This window comes from Macrotis lagotis, chromosome 1 (genome assembly GCF_037893015.1).
Source record: "Macrotis lagotis isolate mMagLag1 chromosome 1, bilby.v1.9.chrom.fasta, whole genome shotgun sequence".
Taxonomy (NCBI): Eukaryota; Metazoa; Chordata; class Mammalia; order Peramelemorphia; family Peramelidae; genus Macrotis; species Macrotis lagotis.
Window position 1 is genome coordinate 97,673,973 of NC_133658.1, and position 23,050 is coordinate 97,697,022.

Here is a 23,050-nt window from a genome sequence, read left to right on the forward strand (position 1 = left end):
TGTTTACAGTTTGCACTTGTGTGGTTCACAAGAGGTGCCATGAGCTTATAATAACGAAGTGTGCGGGCTTAAAGAAACATGAAGCACATGATGAGGTAAACATTTATAACATAAAAGTCTACCCTATAACATTCCCAAAGTGCATGTGTGTGTGTGTGTGTGTGTGTGTAACTTATTTGTCTAAGGTCCTGTTCCCTCCTTTATTTGTCAAACAAAAACTTGGGGAGTTGGTTTGTAATCCTCTGGAAAAAATGCTGCAGAGAGATTGGACTCCCTATGTTTGTGGGCACTGTGCCATTGGTAGCTAAGTTCCGGGATTCAAGCCTATAGGGACAATGTGCTGTAAATTTTATTTTAAATTCTCACTCTTGCCAGTAAATTGGGAGAAGCTGATTGGTGGGTAGGTGAAATATGGATTGCTGCTGGGCCCAGGAAGCTGAGCTAGCATTACAGTGGGGCTACCTCTAACTCCAGGGATGATGGATGGCAGACCATCCGACAGAATGATGATACTGGCAAAAATGCAGGAATTTAACTGACCATGTACTGAACTTCCATTCTGCTTTCTTAGTTGAAGGTTAGCTCATTACTCTAGCTGTTGGTCTTAAAAATGGGCATGTATGAATAGACTTGGCATGGTTTTGCACAAGCCAATTAGTAGAAGTACATTGAGAGCTGGTAAGCCAGGGATGGCATCTTTACCTGAAGACCATGAAAATGGAGAAGAATGGGCAAAACCTAGCCATTTGGAAAAAGGAAATGGCAGGATTTTGTGACTGATTGGCTAGGAGTGGGAGTGAAAGAGAAAAAAGGATCAAAGGTAACTGCAAGAAGTTCTTTTTTTGGGGGGGAAACGGCAAGAATGATGATGTCTTTGACAGAATCAATGAAAAAGAACACACATGGGGGGGATGTTGAATGTTTTTATGTGTACATGTGGATGGTCTGTATTTATGTTCAGGCTGGTTGCGTATATATATACATATATATTACACGCATACACATTTATATACATACATTACATCCATACATGCATACATATATGTGTATACATATGGTTATCTATATCTACCCATATTGTTGTTTAGTTGTTCAGTTATATCTGACTCTTCATGACCCTGTGGGCCAACTGTCCATGGGGTTTTCTTGGCTAAGATACTAGAGTGGTTGGTTTTATGCAGGCAGGAATTAAATGACTAATCGATCAGTGTATGAGGTCAGATTTGAGTTAATCTTTTTGACTCTAGACCCAGTGCTCTTTCCACTGTATCATCTAGCTACTCTACATGGATGCATGTATGCATATATGTATATGTGTGTTTGTATGTGTATATGAATATATGTATGTGTATATACACACAGACATAGAAAAAAGAGGGAGGGAGGGAGAGAGAGAGAGAGAAGGAGAGAGAGAGAGAGAGAGAGAGAGAGAGAGAGAGAGAGAGAGAGAAATAGGGATAGGCATTATAGTGCATAGACTGGTCCTGGAGTCAGAAACATTAGTGGCCAGGGCATCCCATTATTTTTTTTGAGAAAAATATTATTTATTTTGAGCTTTACAATCCCCCCCCAATCTTTCTTTCCTCCCCCCCCCACTCCCCACAGAAGGCAGTCAATTAGTCTTTACATTGTTTCCATGGTATAAGTTGATCCAAGTTGAATGTGATGAGAGAGAAATCATATCCTTAAGGAAGGAAAATAAAGTATAAGAGATATCAAAATTACATAATATGATAACTTTTTTTCCTAAATTGAAGGTAATTGTCTTTGGTCTTTGTTCAAACTCCACAATTCTTTCTTGGGATACAGATGGTACAGGGCATCCCATTATTAATTTTTTTTGGCATTAGCATGCATTAACAGAAGCAATGGTCAGTACAATAGAAACAATCTGCCTCTGGAGTATTATATTGAATTCTGATACTGTAATTTAGAAAGGACATTGGTCAAAAACACTTAATCCAAAAAAGGGTGAGCAGGTGGGTGAAAGCATTCAAAGTCTTGATTGAAGAAACTGAGAATATTCAGCTTGAAGAAGAGAGGATTTTGGAGAGATGATAGAGCTATCTTCAAGTATTTGAAAAGCTCTCTTATGGAAGGAAGATTCAAATCAGAGTATCTGAAAATTGAAAGAATATTCATCACCTAACTGGTCTAATCTATACTTGTAAGAACGGTGTCCTTTAACATCCAAGAAGTGGTTCTATAGCCTCTGCATGATCTCTAGACCAGAGGAACCCAGTCCCTTTCTAGATGGCCCATTCCTCTCTTGGGCAACTTTCCTTGTCAGACATATTTTGTTGATATCAAGCCTAAAGGGACTTCTGCAAATTCAACTTCTGGGAACAAGCAGAATAAGTCTAATCTCCCTTCCATTTGATAGCTCTTCAGATACTTGAATGCAGCTGGCCCTAAATCTTTTCTGCTCCAGTCAAAATAACCCCATTTTCTTTAACTGATCCTCATATGACTCAAGGAGTTTGAACATCTCAGTTGCCCTCCTGGATTCTCTCCAGCTTATCCGCATCCTTTTTAAACACTGGCGCCTAGAACCAAACATAACACTCCAGATGTAGTCAGAGATTAGGCTTGTGTTTGGCTCCAAGGGCAGGATTTAGAGTGATAGGTTAAAATGAATAAGTGGTGTTTGTTGAATTGAATCAAATTGAGATGAATTTGTTGAGAGGCAAATGTCAAGTAGATATTTGGGGAAACTTCTTAACCTATAAGCAATTCCAAAGCAGAACAGGCTTCTTTTGGGAGGTAGTGAGTTCTCTGTAGTCAGGTTTTCAAATATAAGCAAGATTAGGCTGGTTGGGAAAGTAATAGAGGGCCTTCTGTTCAGATACTAGATTGGAAAGAATAACTTAATGTTCTCTTGCAACTCTGAACTCTAATTCTAAGAATATGATTCTTTGAACTACAATTTTTTGGTGGCCTTGGCCAAGGTTCAAGATAGTTTAGATGCAAAATAACTTCATTTGAGAAGGGGCAGTTCTTCTTTGTTGGAAATTTGGCTAAGGAGCATCTTACCTTTCAGAGAACTTTCCCACCAATCCTAGTGTACCCTATACCAACCATTTCTGCCTGGATAGCATCAGTAAGAGGAGGGGAATTTGTAGTAATGTCAAATTCTGACTACAAAGAATTAAAAAGAAAGTTCTCACTGAGATGAATACTGACGATCTGGTTGCATTGGGTGCACAATTTTTTTTAAAAATAAGGTTCTTTTGCAGACAGGCAAATACATGTTTTAACTAGAACAAGGTTAAAATTGAACTAGTCACATATTATTAAATGGGGAATAACAGCAGTAATAGTAATAACAATAACTAGCATTTATATAGCACTTTACAAATACTATTTCATTTTATCCTTATAGTAATCTTAGGAGTTTGGTGTTATTAATAGCCATTTTAGAGATGAGAAAACCGAAGTAGACTGTGGTTAAGTGACTTGCCCAGGTTATACAGCTCAGAGAGCTTAGAACTGAATAAGAATTAAAGTCTAATGCTTTATTCTTTGCATAACTATATACTGAGATTTTGAAATTTCACAAGTTTGCTGTTTAGTAGTTAGCCCCAAAGATGGGAAGTGACTTGTCCAAAGGTCCTCTTTTGGGAAATAGTGCCAGGATTTCAAACTATCATTTGGGTTTCTTAGCTGCAAGGACTAAACTATAACCATTAGTCCTCATACTCTATCTGTCTTGTCACTTTTACAGGCAGTCAATAGGAGGATGTGATGGAGATTGTAGAAATTATACGTATTTCTGAGTTTCTAAGGCTGTTAAATATTGCAGTGATAAAGTGCTAAGTCTGAGTCAGGAAGATTCATTTTTCATAGTTCAAATCTGGCCTCTTACTAGCCGTGTGACCCTAGTCACTTTGCTTAATCTGTATGCCTCAATTACCTCATCTGTCTGTAAAATGAGTTGGAGAAGGAAATGACAAACCACTCCAATATTTCTTTCAAGAAAACCCCAAATGATGTCACAACCTGATAGAAAACAACTAAACAACTAAAACCAACTAAAAACCAACTGAAACATTTTACTGAATGGGACAAATGCTGGAAAAACTTATCAGTATCCAGTGGAGGTTTGACACCTGAACTGCAAAAGAATCAAAAGATTGAGTCCCAATTCTTTCAACAACTGGACTTCTTCTTCTTCTTCTTTTTTTTTTTTTTTAGTTTTTGCAATGGGGTTAAGTGGCTTGCCCAAGGCCACACAGCTAGGTAATTATTAAGTGTCTGAGACCAGATTTGAACCCAGGTACTCCTGACTCCAGGGCCGATGCTTTATCCACTATGCCACCTAGCCGCCCCAAGCTGGATTTGTTATAGATGGCATCAGTGACATTGTATTTATGAAGTCAGCATAGGTCCTTAGATAGTAAGTTATTACTACCTTAGAAAGCAGAAATTTTGGGGATTCTTTCATAAACAAGAATAGAATCATCATGATTATATGAAAAGAGTACTGAATTTCTAGTCCTGACTCTTAAAAACTTGGACAAGTCACTTCCCCCTGCCTTCCCTCTCTGAGATTCAGTTTGCCCAACTATAAAAAAAAGGTGTTTAGAGTAGATGATCTCTAAGCTCAGTGAAAGAGACATTTATCAGGCACTTATTCTATGCTGAAATCTAGATAGAAGAATGCAAAAGTGAATTCAGCCCCTACTCTCAAGGAAATTAAATTCTAATAATAATGGAGACCCAAGGACCAGCTTCCTTTACCCTTCTGCCTATGGAAAAATGTTTTCAGATTGGATCCCCTTATCACTCACCCCTTGAGAATGACTTTTTATGTGTCAGGAACATCACATTTATCACTGAACAGTCAAGCAAAGAAGCCAAACAATGCTTAGTTTTTCTCTTTCTTCTGCTCTCCTCCCCTTTCCCTCCCTGCAGATTATTATTATTTCTCTGTGATTTCAACATTTCCCTTCCTCCTTTGGTCTCATTCACTTTCTCTCCATCTCCTTCTGTGTCTCCCTGAGTTTCTCTTCTTGTCTATTTGCAACAGGATGCATGTCTCCTTTTGCATCTGTTTTTGGTCCCACCATCTCTCTTGCATACCTCAAACAATCAAACTGATCTTCTCATTGTTACTCATATATAGTACCTTCAAGCACCATTTTCTGTATGAAATTCTCCTCCCCCCACTTCTAGTATCTCTCTCATGAACAATCTTGCATGTAACTACTTTGTCTTTAATAACTTAATATTTATGCCTTCTAAAATCATAGATATAATTGTCTTCCCTATTAAAATGTTAACTCCTTGTGAGGAGGGATTGTTTCAATCTTTGTATTTGTATCTCACTAATCTAACAGTGCTTGGTAATTAGTGCTTAATAAATTCTTCTTGAATGATTAGAATGAAAACATTACTTCCTGTGCCTTGGAAGTCTGATCCCAAATAGTCTGTAGTGAAGGTGGGACAAGAAGATGTTGGAGCTGGCTCCCCTGCATAACCACACATCTAGTTCTTTTCCCTTTGGCCACTCACTAGGTGTATGTCTCTCCCCTGGGGAATTTTCATGAGGCATGATTTACTTCACTGTCTATATCCATAAAAATACATAAAAATAAATGCCAGAGATATATCTAGTCCTTTAAAGGTTACAGAAGACTTTCCAAACGTTATCCCATTTACTCTGATAGATAGTATCATCCCTGTTTCTCATAATCTCTATAGTTATTACTTTGTCTTTTTTTTCCTGATAAGAAAACTAAGGAAGTACTCTAAATATCTTACCCACACTCAGTCAGTAAGTGTCAGATGCAAAATTTGAACCCTCATCTATCATGATTGAATTTTTTCCACTATAATATATCACGTTGCCTCTGTATATAGCAAGTATACAAATAAGGAACAAGCAATCTATTCATAAGTGAAATACATTTATAGAGTTGAGAAGTTCAGGTAAGGCCCTAGCTAGCCAGTATCTCAAATGATATTTAATATAATCTCATTTGCTCCAACAAGGGGGAATGGTCTAATTCTTAGAGTTTTCTCTCAAGGGATCTGACTGGTTTCTGTTAGGGTAGATTAGCAACATGGAACCATTGTGTGCATGTGGGAGTCTATGCTTATTTTGGGAGTTTCAACAATTTATCAGACAGCCCAAGCATAGCAACCCTCCCTCTTCTCCTTTGTCTTTGACTCAGAACAGCTAGGAGGGACTTCCTTGCTCAGCCCACACTAAGAAGACAGTAGACTATTGGGGAAGTTGCTCTCTCTTTCTTGTCACTTTTACAAGCAGACAACCAGACAGCTAGCTTTGGAAAGGACAATGGCAGCATCCCACTTTCTACGATTGCCCAAGGCCATTTTTGGGAAGGGGAGTAAAGTTGGTAAAGACAATTTGTATCTAGATTAATGGGAAGCAAGAGAAGAATATCTTAGTTAAAACAGTAAAAACATCTAGAACACTCCTCAAAGAAAACTGTCAGTAATTAGGCTTTTTATTTCTTTTGAAAGGAAACCTGGTATCCTGGGTTAATCACTGGACATGAAATCAGGAGAAATTGAGTTCAAACCTGGCCTCAGATACTTTCTTATGCTGTGACCCTAGACAAGTCATTTAATCTCTCTCAGCCTCAGTTTCCTCATTTGTATAAAGAGGAAAATAATACCTGTAGCCCTTTAGGGTTGTTGTGAGAATCAAATAAGATAATGCATGTAAAGTTCTATTCAGTCCAAGAACATCATATGAATATGAATTTATATATAATATTTAAATATCTGTATAATAAGTATTCACATATAAGTAATGACACATAACTTTCTAGAGTTCTTTCTCATTCATTATTTACTTTGATCCTCAGAAATTTCATGGGCTTTGATTGACAGTGGAGAGGCAGTATGACATAGTGGAAAGGCTACTAGTCTTGAAATCAGTAATATATGAATTCAAATCCTGCCTCAGACAACTACTAGCTTTAAATCTCTGTGTGACTCAATTTCCCAAAATGAGGGACTCAGTGACCTCTAAGGTCCCTTCCAATTGTAAAGCAATGACTCTGTGATGAAATAAACTTCCTTTCTGAAGGTCAAGCAGAGCCAAGATTTGATCCCCTTGTTGTCACCTCCCAGGTCATTGTCCTTTCATCAAGGTTATCTCCCTCATACTACAATAGCCTCCTTTTGAAGGAGGCAATTAACAGATTCTATTAAACCTTTAGTTAGTGTTAGGTACTGTCCAAGGTACTGGGGGATTTATAAAAGATGTCTTAGATACTAACCCTGCCTTCAAGGGGATATCAGTTTAATATTTTTGTGGTTGGAGTGGGGAGAGAGAAAAGCACAAGAGTGAAGTGATAACAGTAATAATTTGCTATTAAGTTTTGAGTTTGTAGATTGTAAGTAGTTCAGAAGAAGAAAGAGTCAGAAAGGGCTTCATGGAAGTAAGACTTGAGTTGGGCTTTGAAGAAAAATGAATAAAAGTAGCAAAGAATATTATCCTGGGGTAAATGAAGAGCAGACCAAGCAAAGGGTCAGGTCTGAGAAGAAGATCCCACCCCAAGTTTACCATCAGCATTTCAGATCTGAGCCAGGATCTCTTAGGTATAATACCTGTATTTTTCAGAAGGAAAAAAAAATTGAATAAAAAGCATCACTGAGGGCAAGTGTCCTGAGTAAACCATTTATTATGCTTTCCTTACAGGTGGGTTCCCAGCGGTTCAGTGTCAACATGCCCCACAAATTTAGTATCCACAACTATAAAGTACCTACTTTCTGTGACCATTGCGGATCCTTGCTCTGGGGTCTCTTACGACAAGGTTTACAATGCAAGGGTAAGGTGTTTTTGACTGGCCTATCCTCACATTCTATTTCACTTTACCAAAATTCCTCCCCTTTTTGTCTTGCCATGAAAAAAAATTGATTTATAGATTTGGCCAAGAAGATAAGGAAATTATATATTTTGCATACAATAGCTACTAAATAAACATTTTTGCCTTGTTTTGTTCATTGAATTTATATTGCATTGTATCAGTTAGCAATAATTTATTGAGCACATAAGTGTTAGGGTCCTTTGAGAGAAATAGAAAGCTCAGAGTGGAAGGGTGATCCGGGAAGGCTCTCAGAGGAGGTAAGTATAAAGCTGAAAGTGGACGATGATAAATTAGAGAATAGGTTTCCCCTCTTCCCATGATGCTACATAGAGGCATCCTTGTTAAGTTTCATCAAGTAGAAATGTTTAAGAATAGAAGAAAGTCTTTATTTGCGTTCAGAGAAAGATCTGATAAATAGAAGTAGATATAGAAAAATTGTATGTGCCTATATATGTATATGTGTGTGTGTGTTTGTCACACACACACACACATCTATATATGTCTAATGATAATCATCTCTAAGCAGGGGAGAGGGAAGAAAGAGAGAAAAATAATAAATTTACATGATAATTTTGATGAATAGTTGAAAGGAATAGCAAGTTGTGCATAGCAGATTTGCAGTTTCATGTACAGTCAACTTTTTTTTTAATAGTATTACATTATGGAAATGATAATTTTGTTCCCTAAATTAAAAAAAAATAGAATTGATATCATCTGCTGAGGTAGGTTATCCAAGTTAAGTTAATTCAATTCAATCCAAGAAATATTTATTAAAGTTGAGTGGCCCAAAAGAAGAACCTTCAGACCAGTGTTTTTCCTCTACCAAATCAAATGCTTTTGAAAATAGGCAAAAAACTGTAAGCACGAGATCTTTTATTCTTTTTAAATTTTTTTTATTTTTGAAAATTAGTTTATTTTCATCCATATGCAGAGATCTTTTATTCTTAATACTTTGCTGAACTGAACCAAACTCAATGTTAAGAAAGAATAGAGAAAACAGATTGCCTTTAGGATCTGATATAAAACTTTTAACAGCTTTAAGCTCTCCCTGAAACAAAGGTCCATCTTTACAAACATCACTATTCTTCTGCTGATACTGTATGGTTTTTGAGTCATGGGAAATGGGAACCCCAGAGAATATTGTAGTTCATTCAACAGGTAGTGAGGTGGAAGTGAGCACATTGTGACTTATTACCAATGAAAAACTTCACAGAAAAGAAAGCTTTAGTATCTTTGCAAGAATAATGTCTGACAAGATAGGAGATAGGTCAGTTATGGAGTAAGAATAAAGGGCAATCTTTGAACAAATCCTGTCTTCTATTGCTTTCCACATTAAGAAATCTAGAGAAACTCTGCATCTCAGGGTGTTGTGTGTTCCCCTGTAGAAAATTTATAGGCAGTCATAGACAATCATAAAGACAGGGAGCCAGGGACAAGAAAATATAGATAGGTACTGATTGGGAGAATACACATATTGAATAAATCCGAGTTTCTCCTTTTCTATCAGTTGGTACCATTCTGATCCATTTTACCATCTAATTTTTCCACTTAGTCCTGCATCTCAACAACTCTTTGTGAGAAATTGATCCTAAAGTCATAGATATTTATTTCTTAGCCAAACCTAACATTCTGTCCAAATCTTGCTTCCAGAAGGTTAATTTCTTCAGACTAGCAAGAAGTTTTTATAACAGGAATCTCCTGATGAACTCCTATAACTCGTACCCAGGCCAATGGTTTCCACTCTCTGTGTACAATATAGAGAAGGTAAAAGGGCAAACAGTGGTTGGAACAAGTGTATATTATGGAAAAATTCTGATATTCAGTGAGGCGAGAGTCCTTGCAGACCATACAAGACAAATATACCTAAAAACTGTCAGAAAACAATATGTCAGGACCAAGTGGGAAATTGTGTGACACTAAATTCAAGGAGTTAAAAAGTTCACTGAAGTGAAAAAATAATATGGATTGGTGTACTAAAGAGGACTTCCTAGAGGAAGTGGGACTTGAAGTGTATTTTTAAAGATGGATAGGATTTGGGTAGATAGATTTGGAAGGAAGGAAGAAAGAGTAAGGAACCATAGAAATTAAAAATCTGGATTAAGGAGCACGATGGGTTAGTTCATTGGAATAGAAATGAGACCAGTTTGATTAAATCAACAAGTTAATGGGAGACAGGGTAGTGTGATGGCTTTTTAGTCTGAGGAGCTCAGTTAAAATTCTGACTCCTCCAGTAATACCTGCATGATTTTTCACAAATCAGTTTACGTTGCTGATCCTCAGCTCTTTCATTTTAAGAATGTAAAATGAAGAGCCTAGAATAGATATGACTTAAGGGCCTTTTAAAATCTTTATTCAATGAATGAATAATCTTTGTTTTTATATCACTTTGGTTTTGAAGTTTATTTTTACCTCCTTTTTCATCTAGGGATCTAGCCATTGTATTAAAGAATTAAAAAAAGAAAGAGAAAGAGAAAAAAAAAAACCAAATTGGCAATATTAACCAACACATTAACCAAAAGTGACATTGTATATATGTAGTGTTCTAGACAGTCCCCTACTTCTTCAAAGAAGGGAGAGAAGTATATTTTCTCATCTCTCTCCTTCAGGGCAATCCTTGGTCATTATAATTACAGTGTTCAGATTCTTTTGTGCTGTTGTTTCTACTTACATTGATGCAGATGTTATATATCTTGTTTTCCTGGCTTGCTTACTTTAATCTGTATCGGTGTATATGTCTTCTTTTGCTCCTAGAATTCTTTATATTCATTATAACTTCTGGCACTGTGATATGTTATGTGGATGTATCTCTATCCAGTTTGCAGATGAGAGGGTCCTTATACCCCCATGTTAGGAGCAACTGAAGACAAAGTTGATAAGTGGAATAATAACAGATTTCAGATAGCCATGAAATTCAGGCATGGGAGTTTAGATTTGATGGGATAGGAAACAGGAAACTAATCCTGTTTCTCAGAAGGGAAGTGACAAGTCAAGTTAAAAAGTATTTAACTACCCACCATGGACCCCATGGGGCAGCTGGGTGACAGTAGATAGAATGTCAGACTTGGAGTCAGGAAGACTCACCTTCCTGAGTTCAAATCTGGTCCCAGACATGTACTAGTTGTTTGACCCTAGGCAAGTCATTTGACCCTATTTACCTCAGTTTTCTCACCTGTAAAAGGAAATGGCAAATCACTCCAGGATCTTTGCCAAAAAAAAAAAAAAAAAAACCAGAGTCAGACATAACTGAAATAATTGAATAATGTCCCAAGTGAAGGGCAAAAATAGGCCCTGCCCTCAAGGAGCTCACATTCTAAAGGGATGTCAACATGCAAACATTTCTATATATGCAAGATCTATACCAAGTGAAGGTAATTTCAGAGGGAAGCCACTTGTATTAAAAAGGGGAAGTCTATTTCAGAAGGTAGGATTTTACTAAGACTTGAAAGAAGTCTGGATATAAAGACTAGGAAGGACTGGGTATGAGGAATAACCAATTCAAAAGCATAGAGATGGGAAATTGAGCATCTTTGCAAGGAACAGTAAGGAGGGTGATATCCTTTAGGACAGTGGACTTCTGGGAAGATTAATCTTGCATGGGCTATTTGCTCCTACTTGCCACCAGAAAGGAAAAAGAAACCTTCTCGGAACAAATGGCAGAAAATAGCATTGCTTTGGCTAGGGTATGGCACCAATGAGGTGATGTCTGATTTTTTTAAATAAATATCTTAAGTGAATTGTTGATTTGTGCCAGGAGCTAAAATGCAGACACTGTCATTTCTGAAATATTAATGTGCCCAGAGCCTAGCCCCAGACCACTGAGATCACCCTCATTCAGCATTACAGATGATAGAGAACCATAACTTCACAGAGCTACAGTTAGAAAATGGGGAAAAGTTCTACAAATATGCTTGGTTGATCATTTGTTATTGTCTTTACCCTGTGTGAACAGACAAATCCTCAGATCATGGTCCAATATTGGTGCTCTTGTAATATTCACCCCATTAAATCCCAGATATTTCTCCAACCTACATCCCTTTCCTCTAAGATGGCTATAGTGTTTTCCCCTTCTGCAGGGTCTCAACTGTTACTGGAATTATCACCTGGAATCTGTCAACTTGTTCTTTTAAAAAAATTCTAATAGTGGCCTTTCAAAATAATTGATTTCCTGTTTAATTCTATGTATTTTATTTTATACATTTAAAAATATTATTCTGAGCATGTGTCCATAGGTTTCACCAGATTTCTAGAGGTGGGAAGAGGAGATCTATGACTAAAAGGATTAAGAAGCAGGTAGACAAATAGAATGGTGATCAGGGACCTGAATTGTGTGACCCTTGGTGAGTCTTGACTTTTGTTTGCTTCAATTTCCTCATCTATAAATTGGGAATAATAATAGTACCTATCTCCCAAGTTGTTTTGAGGATTAAATAAGATGATATCTGTAAAGTGATTTGTAAATATTTTGTTGTGATCACTCAGTTTTTTGTCCAACTCTTCATGACCCCATTTGGAATTTTCTTGGTAAAGATTCTAGAATGGTTTACTTTTTTTCTTTTCCAGATGTGGAAACTGAGACAATGAGGGTTCAGTGACATGCAGCTTAGTTTGTGTCTAAGGATGGATTTGAGTTTAGAAAGAAAAGTCTTCCTGAGTTCAGACCTACCTGTCTATCAATTGGACCACCTAACTTCCTTTATAGACCTTTAGAGTGCTAGCTAATATCATTGTTATTATGATGATTATTATTAAGAACTCTTGTCCTAATGTATTATCAGATGAAGTTTTTATTTTGAAAACACTCAGGAATACTTGCTTTTAATTGGGCAATATACCATAGGTCCCAAGACCTTTAAAATTCTAAGCTGTGATTCTCTGTCAGATTTTATATATTATATTAATTATATTATATTAATTATATTAATTATATTAATTATATTATATTATATTATATTATATTATATTATATTATATTATATTATATTATATTATATTATATTATATTATATTATATTATATTGCCACTAGTGGGAGTTGTTTCTTCTTGCATTTTGAGACAAGGTAGCATTCAGAGTCCTTCTAGGAACTGCTCCTATCATATCAGCCCTCATCTCCTTGCAATGTCTGTCCCAAATTGAGCTTCAGTCACCTAGCTTCCTTCTTCCTTCTTTTGCCACAGAGAATGTGTGTTATGCACGTGTGTGCATGTTTCATGCCTCCCTGACCCAGATGCCTGCATACAAAGGACCAAGGGCAAAAGGATGCTGAAACCTCTCCTGTCTTGGTTGTGTCCATCCTACTCTCCACTAAGTTCTTCCCCTAAAGGAGTGCTTCCTTGTCTGTAAGAAGATCACAGTCCCAAAACAACAGAGAAATTTCCTCCTCACTATTAAAACGTGTGACTTCCTATTTTCCCCCCACTTTTAGTTCCCAGGTCGCCTGTTCCTTCCCAGGAAATTTGCCTTCTCATAGGAATTATTGTTCACAATTGGTCCTGGCCTTTCCTCATCTCCTTAATGAGTAACGTTCAACTGAGAGATAGATTTGATTCCTTAATCTCATTTACATCTCTCTAAGTCATCATTTTCTTCTATTTGGAAAGTTATTATATATAATCTTAGGAATTTTGAAGGGATTTAGGAATTATATAATCCAAACTCTTTCTTACTTTCCATCCCATTTTATAGATAAGGAACTTGAGGCTATGAGAGAATGATTAAAGTTATAAGGTCATGTAGATTGTTCACTTTTTTGATATCCCTAGCCTTTCTTCTCAACTTTGAGCACTAGGTGAAGGAGAGGGGATGGTCTAGGATGGTAGAGATGAGAATGGCACATGTCTGGACCAGCTTAACTGTTGTATGTCCTTGGAACTTGATCTCTTAACTCCTGAGTGTGGAAACCCCCGAGATCCTGGTTTTCTCAAGAGCTGAATACTGATATCTTCTTGCTTCAAAGGTTTTTTTGACAAATCTTATCTCATTTTTAACCTCCCAGCACCCCTGTAAGGAAAGTTGAACAAACATGTTTATAATCAGCTAGTTGACAAAGTGAAACAAGCACTTATCCTGAAGACAGGAAGACCTGGGTTCAAATGTGACCTCAGACACTTTACCACCTGTGTGATCATGAGCAAAGGCTCTAACCTTTATTTGCCTCAGTTTCCTCAAGTATAAAAGGAGAATAAAAATAGCACCTACCTTAAAAGATTGTTTTGAGGACCAAATGAGATATTTATAAAGGTCTTAACAAAGTGCTTGACAAATGCTTTTAAATGCTGAATTCTTTCCCCGTCACCTTCGTTTCCCTCTTGTCTATTGCCTTATGTGGTGACTTGGATGAGATCATTTAGTATATTAGGGATGGAACTGGGATTAGAACCCAAGTCTGCCAATAGCTTGTCTTATGTTCCTTCTATAGCAAGTATGGGAACCTGGACCAAATGTGTGTGCATTAGAGGGAGAAGAGGATATTTGTAGCTATCTCTTTAGGGAAGGGATATCTATTTAAGCATAGAAAGGTGTGTATGTGCGTGTTGTGTGTGTGTGTGTGTGTGTGTGTGTGTGTGTAGAAACAATTGCTCATTCTTTCTTTTCATCCTGTAAATCAATGGCCCACCAGAGTAGCTAAATCTTTGTCCCATGACTCATCCCTTCTTCTTTTGAATCACCTCAAATTTTATTTAACTTCTTAGAAATGTGCCTTAGCTATTTGCACAATTTTCTTGCTCTATTTTTTTTAAACTGGGATGATTTATTAAACATAAGCAGTTTTTCAGCTGGATAATGATTTAGTTTAAGGTCCTGCTTCATCAGAATTTTATTTTTCATGGGTTTGTTGAAATGCTGTAATATAGCAATTACACACACACACACACACACACACACACACACACACACACACCCCTAGCCCTCTCAACTCCAAATTCATTATTTTTGCTCTCATCCTAAACAGGATATTCATTCAGTCCCCACTTGACCCCCTTCATTTCTTTTCTACCGACACACCATCACAGTGCATCATACACAGCTACATGAGAGTTTTAGGGACCTGGCATAAAAATAACTTTTTTAAACAAGCAAACAATGCTTCACATTGTAGTGGAGGCCAAACACTTTGGTTTTCTTTATCCTCATCAAATACAAGAGCAGAAGAGTCCTTCTGTCCCCTTTAACTTTAGTTTCAGTTTTACTCTTAGTTAAACATAACAAGTTTAGAAGATGTACCAAGGGAAGAGTCTTTACCCAGATTGGCTTAGCATCTTGATGTGACTCTCAGTATTTTTTCAGAACTGAAAGGTTACCCATCTTTCCCATGATATTGCTTCCATGCTCGTTATTAATAAGACTGTCTATAAAGTTTCAGTATGTCAATAGACACTATATAAATGGGCAAGTTTTTGCTCCCTCTGTTTCTATTGATTGAGTCAGAAGGGATATCTTCACAGAATCTTAAAGATGGATAGGACAACAGTGGACATCTAATTCAACACAGATCTGAACAAATACCTTCTCTAGTATACCCATATAACCTTTTTCTGAAAATCCCCAAAGAGGGACTAGTTCCTGCAAAAACCCATTTTATCTTTGAACAACTCTCATCCTTGGAGAGTGTCTTCTCATGTTAAGTCTAAATAGGCTCCTGATAATTCCCAACCACTGATCCCATTTCTTCCTTCTGGTACCAAACAGAAGAAGTCTTATCACTTTTCCATAAGGCACCTTTACGAATTGGACCATAATCTTGAATAGAATTGAAAAGTCAAGGAATTCACCAAGAGTCACACAACTAGTAAGTATCTGAGGGAACAAGGCATCTTTAATTTCCTCCAAATCTTCTCCAGGCTAATCATTCTCAGTCCCTTTGACAGCCCTTCATATAAAGACCTTTCCCTAGGCTTGATGCCCTCCTCTGGACATTTTCTAACTTGTAACCTTCCTGAACTATGTCACCAGAACTGAATGCAGTGTTTCTTGTGTGGTCTGGTCATGGTAGAATAAGCAAGGAGCATCACCTCCTTAGACCTGGGGAATTTAGTATTAGAAAACAGAAACTGATTCAGTTGAAAGAAAGGTATAAAGACTAGGTTTAAGGCCACACTTTTCCAAATATTAGCTCACTGTAATTTAACTGTTCTGGCTCTTATTTTAGCCTCTGTTTAAATTAACCACCACTGATATTTTTCTCAAAGCCTTCTCTCCTGATGTGTCTAGCTACTTCGTAGTATTTTTTAAATTGACTTTTGTTTGGTATTCACACACAAAATAAATATGGGTGGTCATTTCATCAGAGAATTAAAGCTATGAAGGTGATTTTGTTCTTTTCTATACTGATATATGGCTTTTTTGAGAATGAATTGTTATGGTTAGGCAAATCTATTCATTGAGTCATTATTTCTGCTGAAGGTACCACCCATTTAGTCAGTCTACCCATTTCACAATCTTGATATTGTTCTTCATTTCTTCCTGTTTTCACCCCATTTTGTGGGCTGGGTCTAATTTAGGCTAATCTCATCTGATAGTTTAGGTTCAATAATGGAACAAAATGAGACCTTACTGAATCACAGGAGGTTTACTGAAATGGAGATTTACTTAACCTGGAAGAAAAAAAGATATTCAGCAAAGATATTCTGCAAGGACATTACTGCTTTAGTTAAGCATGGCTTCCTGGTATTGATTTTACGGTTGATTCACAATGAGATAATTCATAGAAGGAGTAAGACCTCTTTGTAGACTTGTGTCTGTAGTTATATGTAGTTATATGAATTAATTGGTCAGTCAACAAACATCTAGCCTAGATCTTGGCTTGGGGGATACACATATCAGCAAAAAAGAAAAGGCCATTCCTGCCCTCAAGGAGATTACAGCCTAATAAGACAAGATATAAGAGAAGTTCAGAGAATGGATCCTCTTTCAAGATGGAAGTTTTCAGAGGAACTCAGGAAATATCAACAATTTAAGCCAATCAGGAGAGTCTCAGGACCAGTTAAGGGGAAAAAAAAATTAACCTATCCTGTACAAGGGAGGGTAGCCCAGTTGATAAGAAAAAACCTTTTGCACCTTAGCTACTCAATCAGTACCCAAATCTTGTCATTTGTATCTTCATTATCCCTCTCTCACCACAACCACCACCCTAATTCAAGCCTTCATTACATCTCAACTCAGACTCTTGCCATGAACTTCTAATCTCCTGGCTTCAGGCAACTCCCCATTCCAATTCATTCTTCCCAAAGCTGCTGAAATGATTTTTTTATAGAACTTCAGATTTGATAATGTAACTCCCTTCCTCCTTAACCTTATTGCCTCTAGAATAAAATATATTTTTTTAAAAAAATTATCAAAATGTACATTTCTTTGCTTGACTTTGAAAACCCTGGTTCTCACCTACCTTTCTGGTCTTGTTAAATACATTGTTCCCTTTCCTGTACTTGATGATCCAGGCCAGTTGGTCTTTGGTCACTTCGTGGCACACTACATTTTGTCCCCTGTCGGTACCTTTTCATTGACTTACTCCCATTCCTGAATTTACTCCTTCCTTTTCTCTACCTTGTAGAATCCCTTATTTCTTCAAGACTGAAGTCAAGAATTACCTGGAACCTGAAGCCTGAAACCCTCCCAATATTAGTTCCCTCCTTTCCTAAACTATCTTTTATTTATTTTTAATTTATATTCCAAGACTTTGATAACTCTGGAAGAAGTTGTCAATTTTGTGTAGCTCTGTCTCACTTAAATTCAATTTATAAAATAACATCAAATCAGTCAAAATATCATCCATCACATCATGATGTCACTGATCCTCTTCAAAAGTGAAGGACAAACAATATCTACTTATATGAGTACATTTTGTCTCTTCTCCCCTCACTGAATGTAAATTTTTTGAGGGGAAACAACCACTCTTTTGTCTTTGTTTTCCTAGTATCTACCATAGACATTAAAAATGCTTGTTGATGCATTGATTATATTTAAAATTTTTCACTATGTTCACAACTCCGAGCTAAATCTTTCTGATGATTTGAGAAAATCTAAGTCTCAGTCTCTTCTGTTTTTCTGGGGAGACAAGACATGTCCTTGTGAAAGATTAAACAATAATAGAAGACACCAACTTGTGAGGCCACAAAGCTATATCTGATTAAATGCCAAATTAATGGTAAAGTTAGGTGCTATAAAAGATCATACCAAGGAAGGAGAGATCAGTGTGAGATTGGAGGAGGAAACTCTTAAGTCGTGGCTCAAAGAATAGGGTGAGATTCAGAAAGGTCATTCCAGGAAAGAAAAAAAGACATGGACAATTTCACTGATACAGGAGGAATACATTGTGTTCATAGTAAAACTGATGTTGATGATTCAGAAAGCACTCCAAAGTCTTATATGACATTAGGAACAGCAAGGATTATTGAGTGGTTGATAAGAACAGACCCCAGTAGATCAAAGGCTGGTGCAGAGTTCAGGGTAATTCCTCTCTCTAGATACTGAGACATGATATTGCCACTGCAAATGTTTGATAGTAGTTTTCTTTGCATTCAGAGATTTCTGCCCTACATCTTCCTGATCCCCTTTTTGCCCCCTCCCTAAAATGAAATCAAATAATTTTGTCCACTTTTTTGTTTTGCCACATACATCTGACACAATCTCTAGGTGGCCCTATGTGTCCCATATCTGTGGCCAGAGAAGTAAAAACCTTCTGTCCTTGTCCTCATTCAGCAGAGTAAGACAGGCTTTTGTTCAGTTCCCTCTGATATCAAGACAGGAAAATGGAGGTTGGATTTGTAACAGTAGACAGACCATTTAAAGGGTTCTTTTTAAATCTCAGCTTTTTTATTTACTTCCTTTGTGACTGTGGGCATCTCTGTGTGCCTCAGTTTATTCATCTATATATTGAGTCAACAATCTGTAACTTCCCTTCCAACTGATTTTGTAATCCTGTGATAGTAGTGATCTCTTAGTTTTGATAGACTCTGTAATAGTCCTGACTCTCCCAGAATAAAAAAAAAATTCTTACTTTTGTTAAGCAACAGAAAATATGAAAATATAGAGACAAAATCATCAGAGCAAAATGCTCTGATATTTAGTAACTTATATAACTAGCATTTCCTTGTCTGATAAAATGGGAGAGGAAGAAAGGAGAAAGAAGAGAGGAGGGAAAGGAGAGGGAGAGAGAAGAAAGTGGGGGGGGAGAAGAGAGGAGAGTTGGAGGGAAAGGAGAGTGGGAGAGAGGAAGGGTGGGAGGCAGAGAAGAGTAAGTAGGCGAGGAGAGAAAGAAAGAGGAAGGAAGGGAAGGAGAGGGAGAAGGACAGGGAGGTGGGGGAGGAGGAAAGACCCTTTTCTGAATTTCCCTTTTTTATGTTAACGGTATAACAGTTCTAGTTACCCAGATTGGCTACCCCTAGAACCATCCTCAATGCTTCACTTTCCCTCATGTCCTAAATCCAGTCAACTGCCAAGTCACCTCCATAGCATATTAACCACTTCCCCTTCTGTCCATTCATAATATAACTGCTGCTCTGGTACAGGCTCTCATAACCTTTTTCTCAGACTATTGAATAGCCTCCTAATGAACCTTCCTGACTCCAGATTCTTTCTTCTCCACTCCTGCCTCCAAAAAACTACCAAATTAATACAACTGCACAACTTTGTCACTCCTCTGCTTGGAAAATTCTACTGGCTCCCTCTTGCTTTTCTGATTTATACAAATTTATCTTGATTTGTATATAAAGCCTTCCCAAATTGGCTACAGCCCACCTTTCCAAGCTTATTGCTCATATTCTTCTCTGTGTATTGTGTTTCTGCCAAGCTGGTTACCTGCTGTTCCCCAAACTAGAGATTCTATTGCCTGTCTCACCCCCTTCTCATCTCTGCCTTCTACCATCCTTCAAAGCTTGACTCAACATCTCCTACATGAAGTCTTTTCTTATCCCTTCAGGTACTAATTGTACCCCCTTCATCCATAATTTGCTTCTGTGTTGTAATTATTTATGTATGTAGGAGTTGCTTTCCCCTTTGGAATTTAAGCTTTTTTTTAAAGAGGGGCTGTTTTAATCTTTGCATTCCTAGTGCCTGGTTCATAGTAGTTGCTTAATAAATACTTATTTGTGATTAATTCTCCCCCACCAGTTGCTTCCTTGTGTAACTCATGGCCCAGTGGCCAAAGTCAAAATGTGGCCATATCTTGATTGCCTCAGCTCACCAAAACTTAGGGGAAAATAGACTCTTACTCATATAAAACTTGTAGATTTTTTCATTTCAACAATGAACACATTTATTAAGCATCTATTGTCCTCCAAAAAATGAAAATGAACAATCTCTGAACTCAAATTGCTAATCAAAGAGCTACTAGAAGAAAGAGGTATGGTGTGCTGACACATGAATATATATGAAGTAAAACGTGATTACAGCTAATCAGAGATGAAGGCAAAATGCTATGAGAAATTTGGGGGCAGTTAGGTGGTGCAGGGGATAGAGCATCAATCCTGGATTTATGAGGACCTGAATTCAAATCCAACTTCAGACACTTGATACGTACTAGCTGTGGGACCTTGGAGAAGTCATTTAACCCTATTGCCACCGCCCCCCCCCCCCCCAAAAAAAATATCATTGAGGAGGGAGAGATCACTTTTGATCCAGGGAGCCTGGCCTCTGAGGCACTTTTACAACTATTGTGTCATATGACCTGTTTTCATTAAAGCATTTATAGGGGAATTAAATCTACCCTCCCCACCCCACCCCCAGGAAGTAAAAAAAACTTTAAAAAAAGTCAAAGATTTTCTATTCCCACATCTAGACATGTAGATTTAATGTACAAACACAAGAGGGCAGTAACGATTAAGTTATATCCTTATATGAATAGCTTATAGACCACTTACTTCAGTTCTAAAAAGGAATTGTGGCTCCAGTGGTGTGGGTGGTCCTCCACAGCTTGCAAACTTTCTCTGCCTTACAAAACTATCTTGGTTGCAATAGTTTCCTCCTCTCAAAAAAAAATAATCTGTTGGTAATGAGGGTCCCTGAACTCAGCTAGCTGGGTTCCTAGACAATAATTACCCAGGATATTCTTCTGCTTTAACTTAACTCTTCACTTTGTTGGGGCCTACAAAGTTCATGTGCTATTCACATCACCTTGTCACCATGAGACATCATGTAGAATCCTAGCAGCTATGCTGGAAAATGTGAAAAAAAAACCAGCTTCCCACTTTCTCACTCTTCTGCCCCCCCTCCCCAAAACAATGGATTGACTGTTAGGTTTACTCTAATTGTTAACATTTTCTCCATTACTTTCTAAGTCTAGACAATCAATGAGGCAAAACAATTGAGCCTTGATTTGTAGCGTTTGCAGGCTTTCCAGGGTATAAATGCTCAGGCTGAAAATTTAACATTTTGCAAACTGCATTAAGCTGCTTCCACCAGCAGCACTTAGAGTCTATATTTGCCTAAATCTGCTCTTCTATTTCTTCTTAACACACAATCAACCAATCGAATATTTTGTAACTCTCTAATATGTGCCAGGCCCTTTGCCAGAAATTGGAGCTGCACAGAGAAAGAAATGAAACAGCCTTTGCCATGGAGAAGGAGAAGTTTATTTTCTATCAGGGAAACAGCAATACACCTCTGTATGTGTGTGTGTCCAATTCATGAACAAGTTGTGATGTCATTGGCCCCTCTTTGAGAAAAAAGGGCAAACAGCAATAGCATATTCATATATTATATGTCTTCATAATATATTTATTTGGATTTATGAATAAAAATAAGTAGTTAAATATAAGATAGAGACAGAAGGGACTGTAGCTGGGAATGATTGAGAAAGGTTTCACAATCATGAGACTTGAACTGCATCTTCAAGGAAAAGAAGAATTCTCAGAGGAAGATTTGAGGAAAGAGATGGAGTGCTTTGTGAGAAAAAATAGAGGAAAAAGTCAGCTTGTCTGGATCACAAAAATTGATTTTGTTTAAAATGAATGGTTTGTTAACAGGTAGGGCATTGTAAAGGGAAAAAGGGCAGCTGTTTCTGAGAGGAGTTAAGAGAGATAATCTCTGCTTCCATTAGCCCATAATCACATCCAATTACCCAGTAGAAATGACAATACTATTTGTAGACAGCCCAGCTAAGGTAGTAGAGTTTTTATAGGAAGTTTATTAAGAATAATTCAATTTTTAGGAATGACCCCCAAAAAGAGTGTGAGAGGCTATAGTGGATTTCTTTTTCTAAGAAACCAGACCTAAAGTGTCCCCAGGGCAATTGGCATCTTGGTTTGAGTTGTATAAATCATTTCCTCTAACTAGCTGGGTATGTGACATCTCCTTCCCTTAGGCCACTGACCCAATCATTCATGGGGAGCAGGTGGCCTGGTGCATGCCACTCTGCTTGGCTTCTGTTCAGCTCTCATTTTAACCCTTGCTGAGTAACCTGGAAGGCATCCACTCAAAAGGAAAATTTGAGAGTGAAACAAGGAAATTATATTTATAGAATCACAGAATTTTTAGAATTCAGTAGACTTCAGCAGCCATTGAGCTCAAACATACTCAAAAAGGAATCCTCTCCTTTGCCATGCATGACAAATGATGATGATGATGATGATGATGATGATAATAAACAACTAATATTTATAGAACACTTACAATGTGCCAGACATTGTGCTGAGTGGTGCTGTTATTATTCTCATTTTACAATTGAGGAAAACTGAGACAAACAGATTTAAGTGTTTTTTCCAGCATTATATAGCCAGTAAGTGTTTGAGGATGAATTTGAACTCAGGTCTTTCTAAAGCTGGGCTGGGTGCCCTATCCACCCACTTACTTAACTGTCCCTGCTTCCTTCTACTGGAAGATCTCTAGGAACAGAAAATCCATTACCTCTCAAGGCAACATATTTCACTTTTGGACAGCTTCTAATTGTTAGAAATTTATTTTGCTAACCAAGCTTCAATTTACCCCATTTTGTAATTTCTAGTGTTATTCCTGGTTCTGCCCCCAAACAAAACAAATCTAATTACTTTTAAAGGGGCACCTAGATGGTAGAGTGGAGAGAGCCCTGAAATTGTAGTCAAGAAGAGCTGAGTTTAAATAAGCATCAGATGGGGCAGCTAGGTGGCGTAGTGGATAAAGCACCGGCCTTGGAGTCAGGAGTACTTGGGTTCAAATCTGGCCTCAGACACTTAATAATTACCTAGCTGTGTGGCCTTGGGCAAGCCACTTAACTCCATTTGCCTTGCAAAAACC

The 23,050-nt window shown here is 37.4% G+C and overlaps 1 protein-coding gene across 2 annotated transcripts in view; it reads left to right on the forward strand.

The window, feature by feature from the left end:
• The window catches only part of PRKCE (protein kinase C epsilon), a 653,543-nt gene that overhangs the window by 396,629 nt on the left and 233,864 nt on the right, over positions 1-23,050 (forward strand). For both annotated transcript variants that reach the window (XM_074205195.1, XM_074205202.1), the window contains 2 exons: positions 10-95; positions 7,676-7,805. In XM_074205195.1, coding sequence (XP_074061296.1) covers positions 10-95; positions 7,676-7,805 — 216 coding nt within the window. The remainder of the gene's footprint in view (positions 1-9; positions 96-7,675; positions 7,806-23,050) is intronic.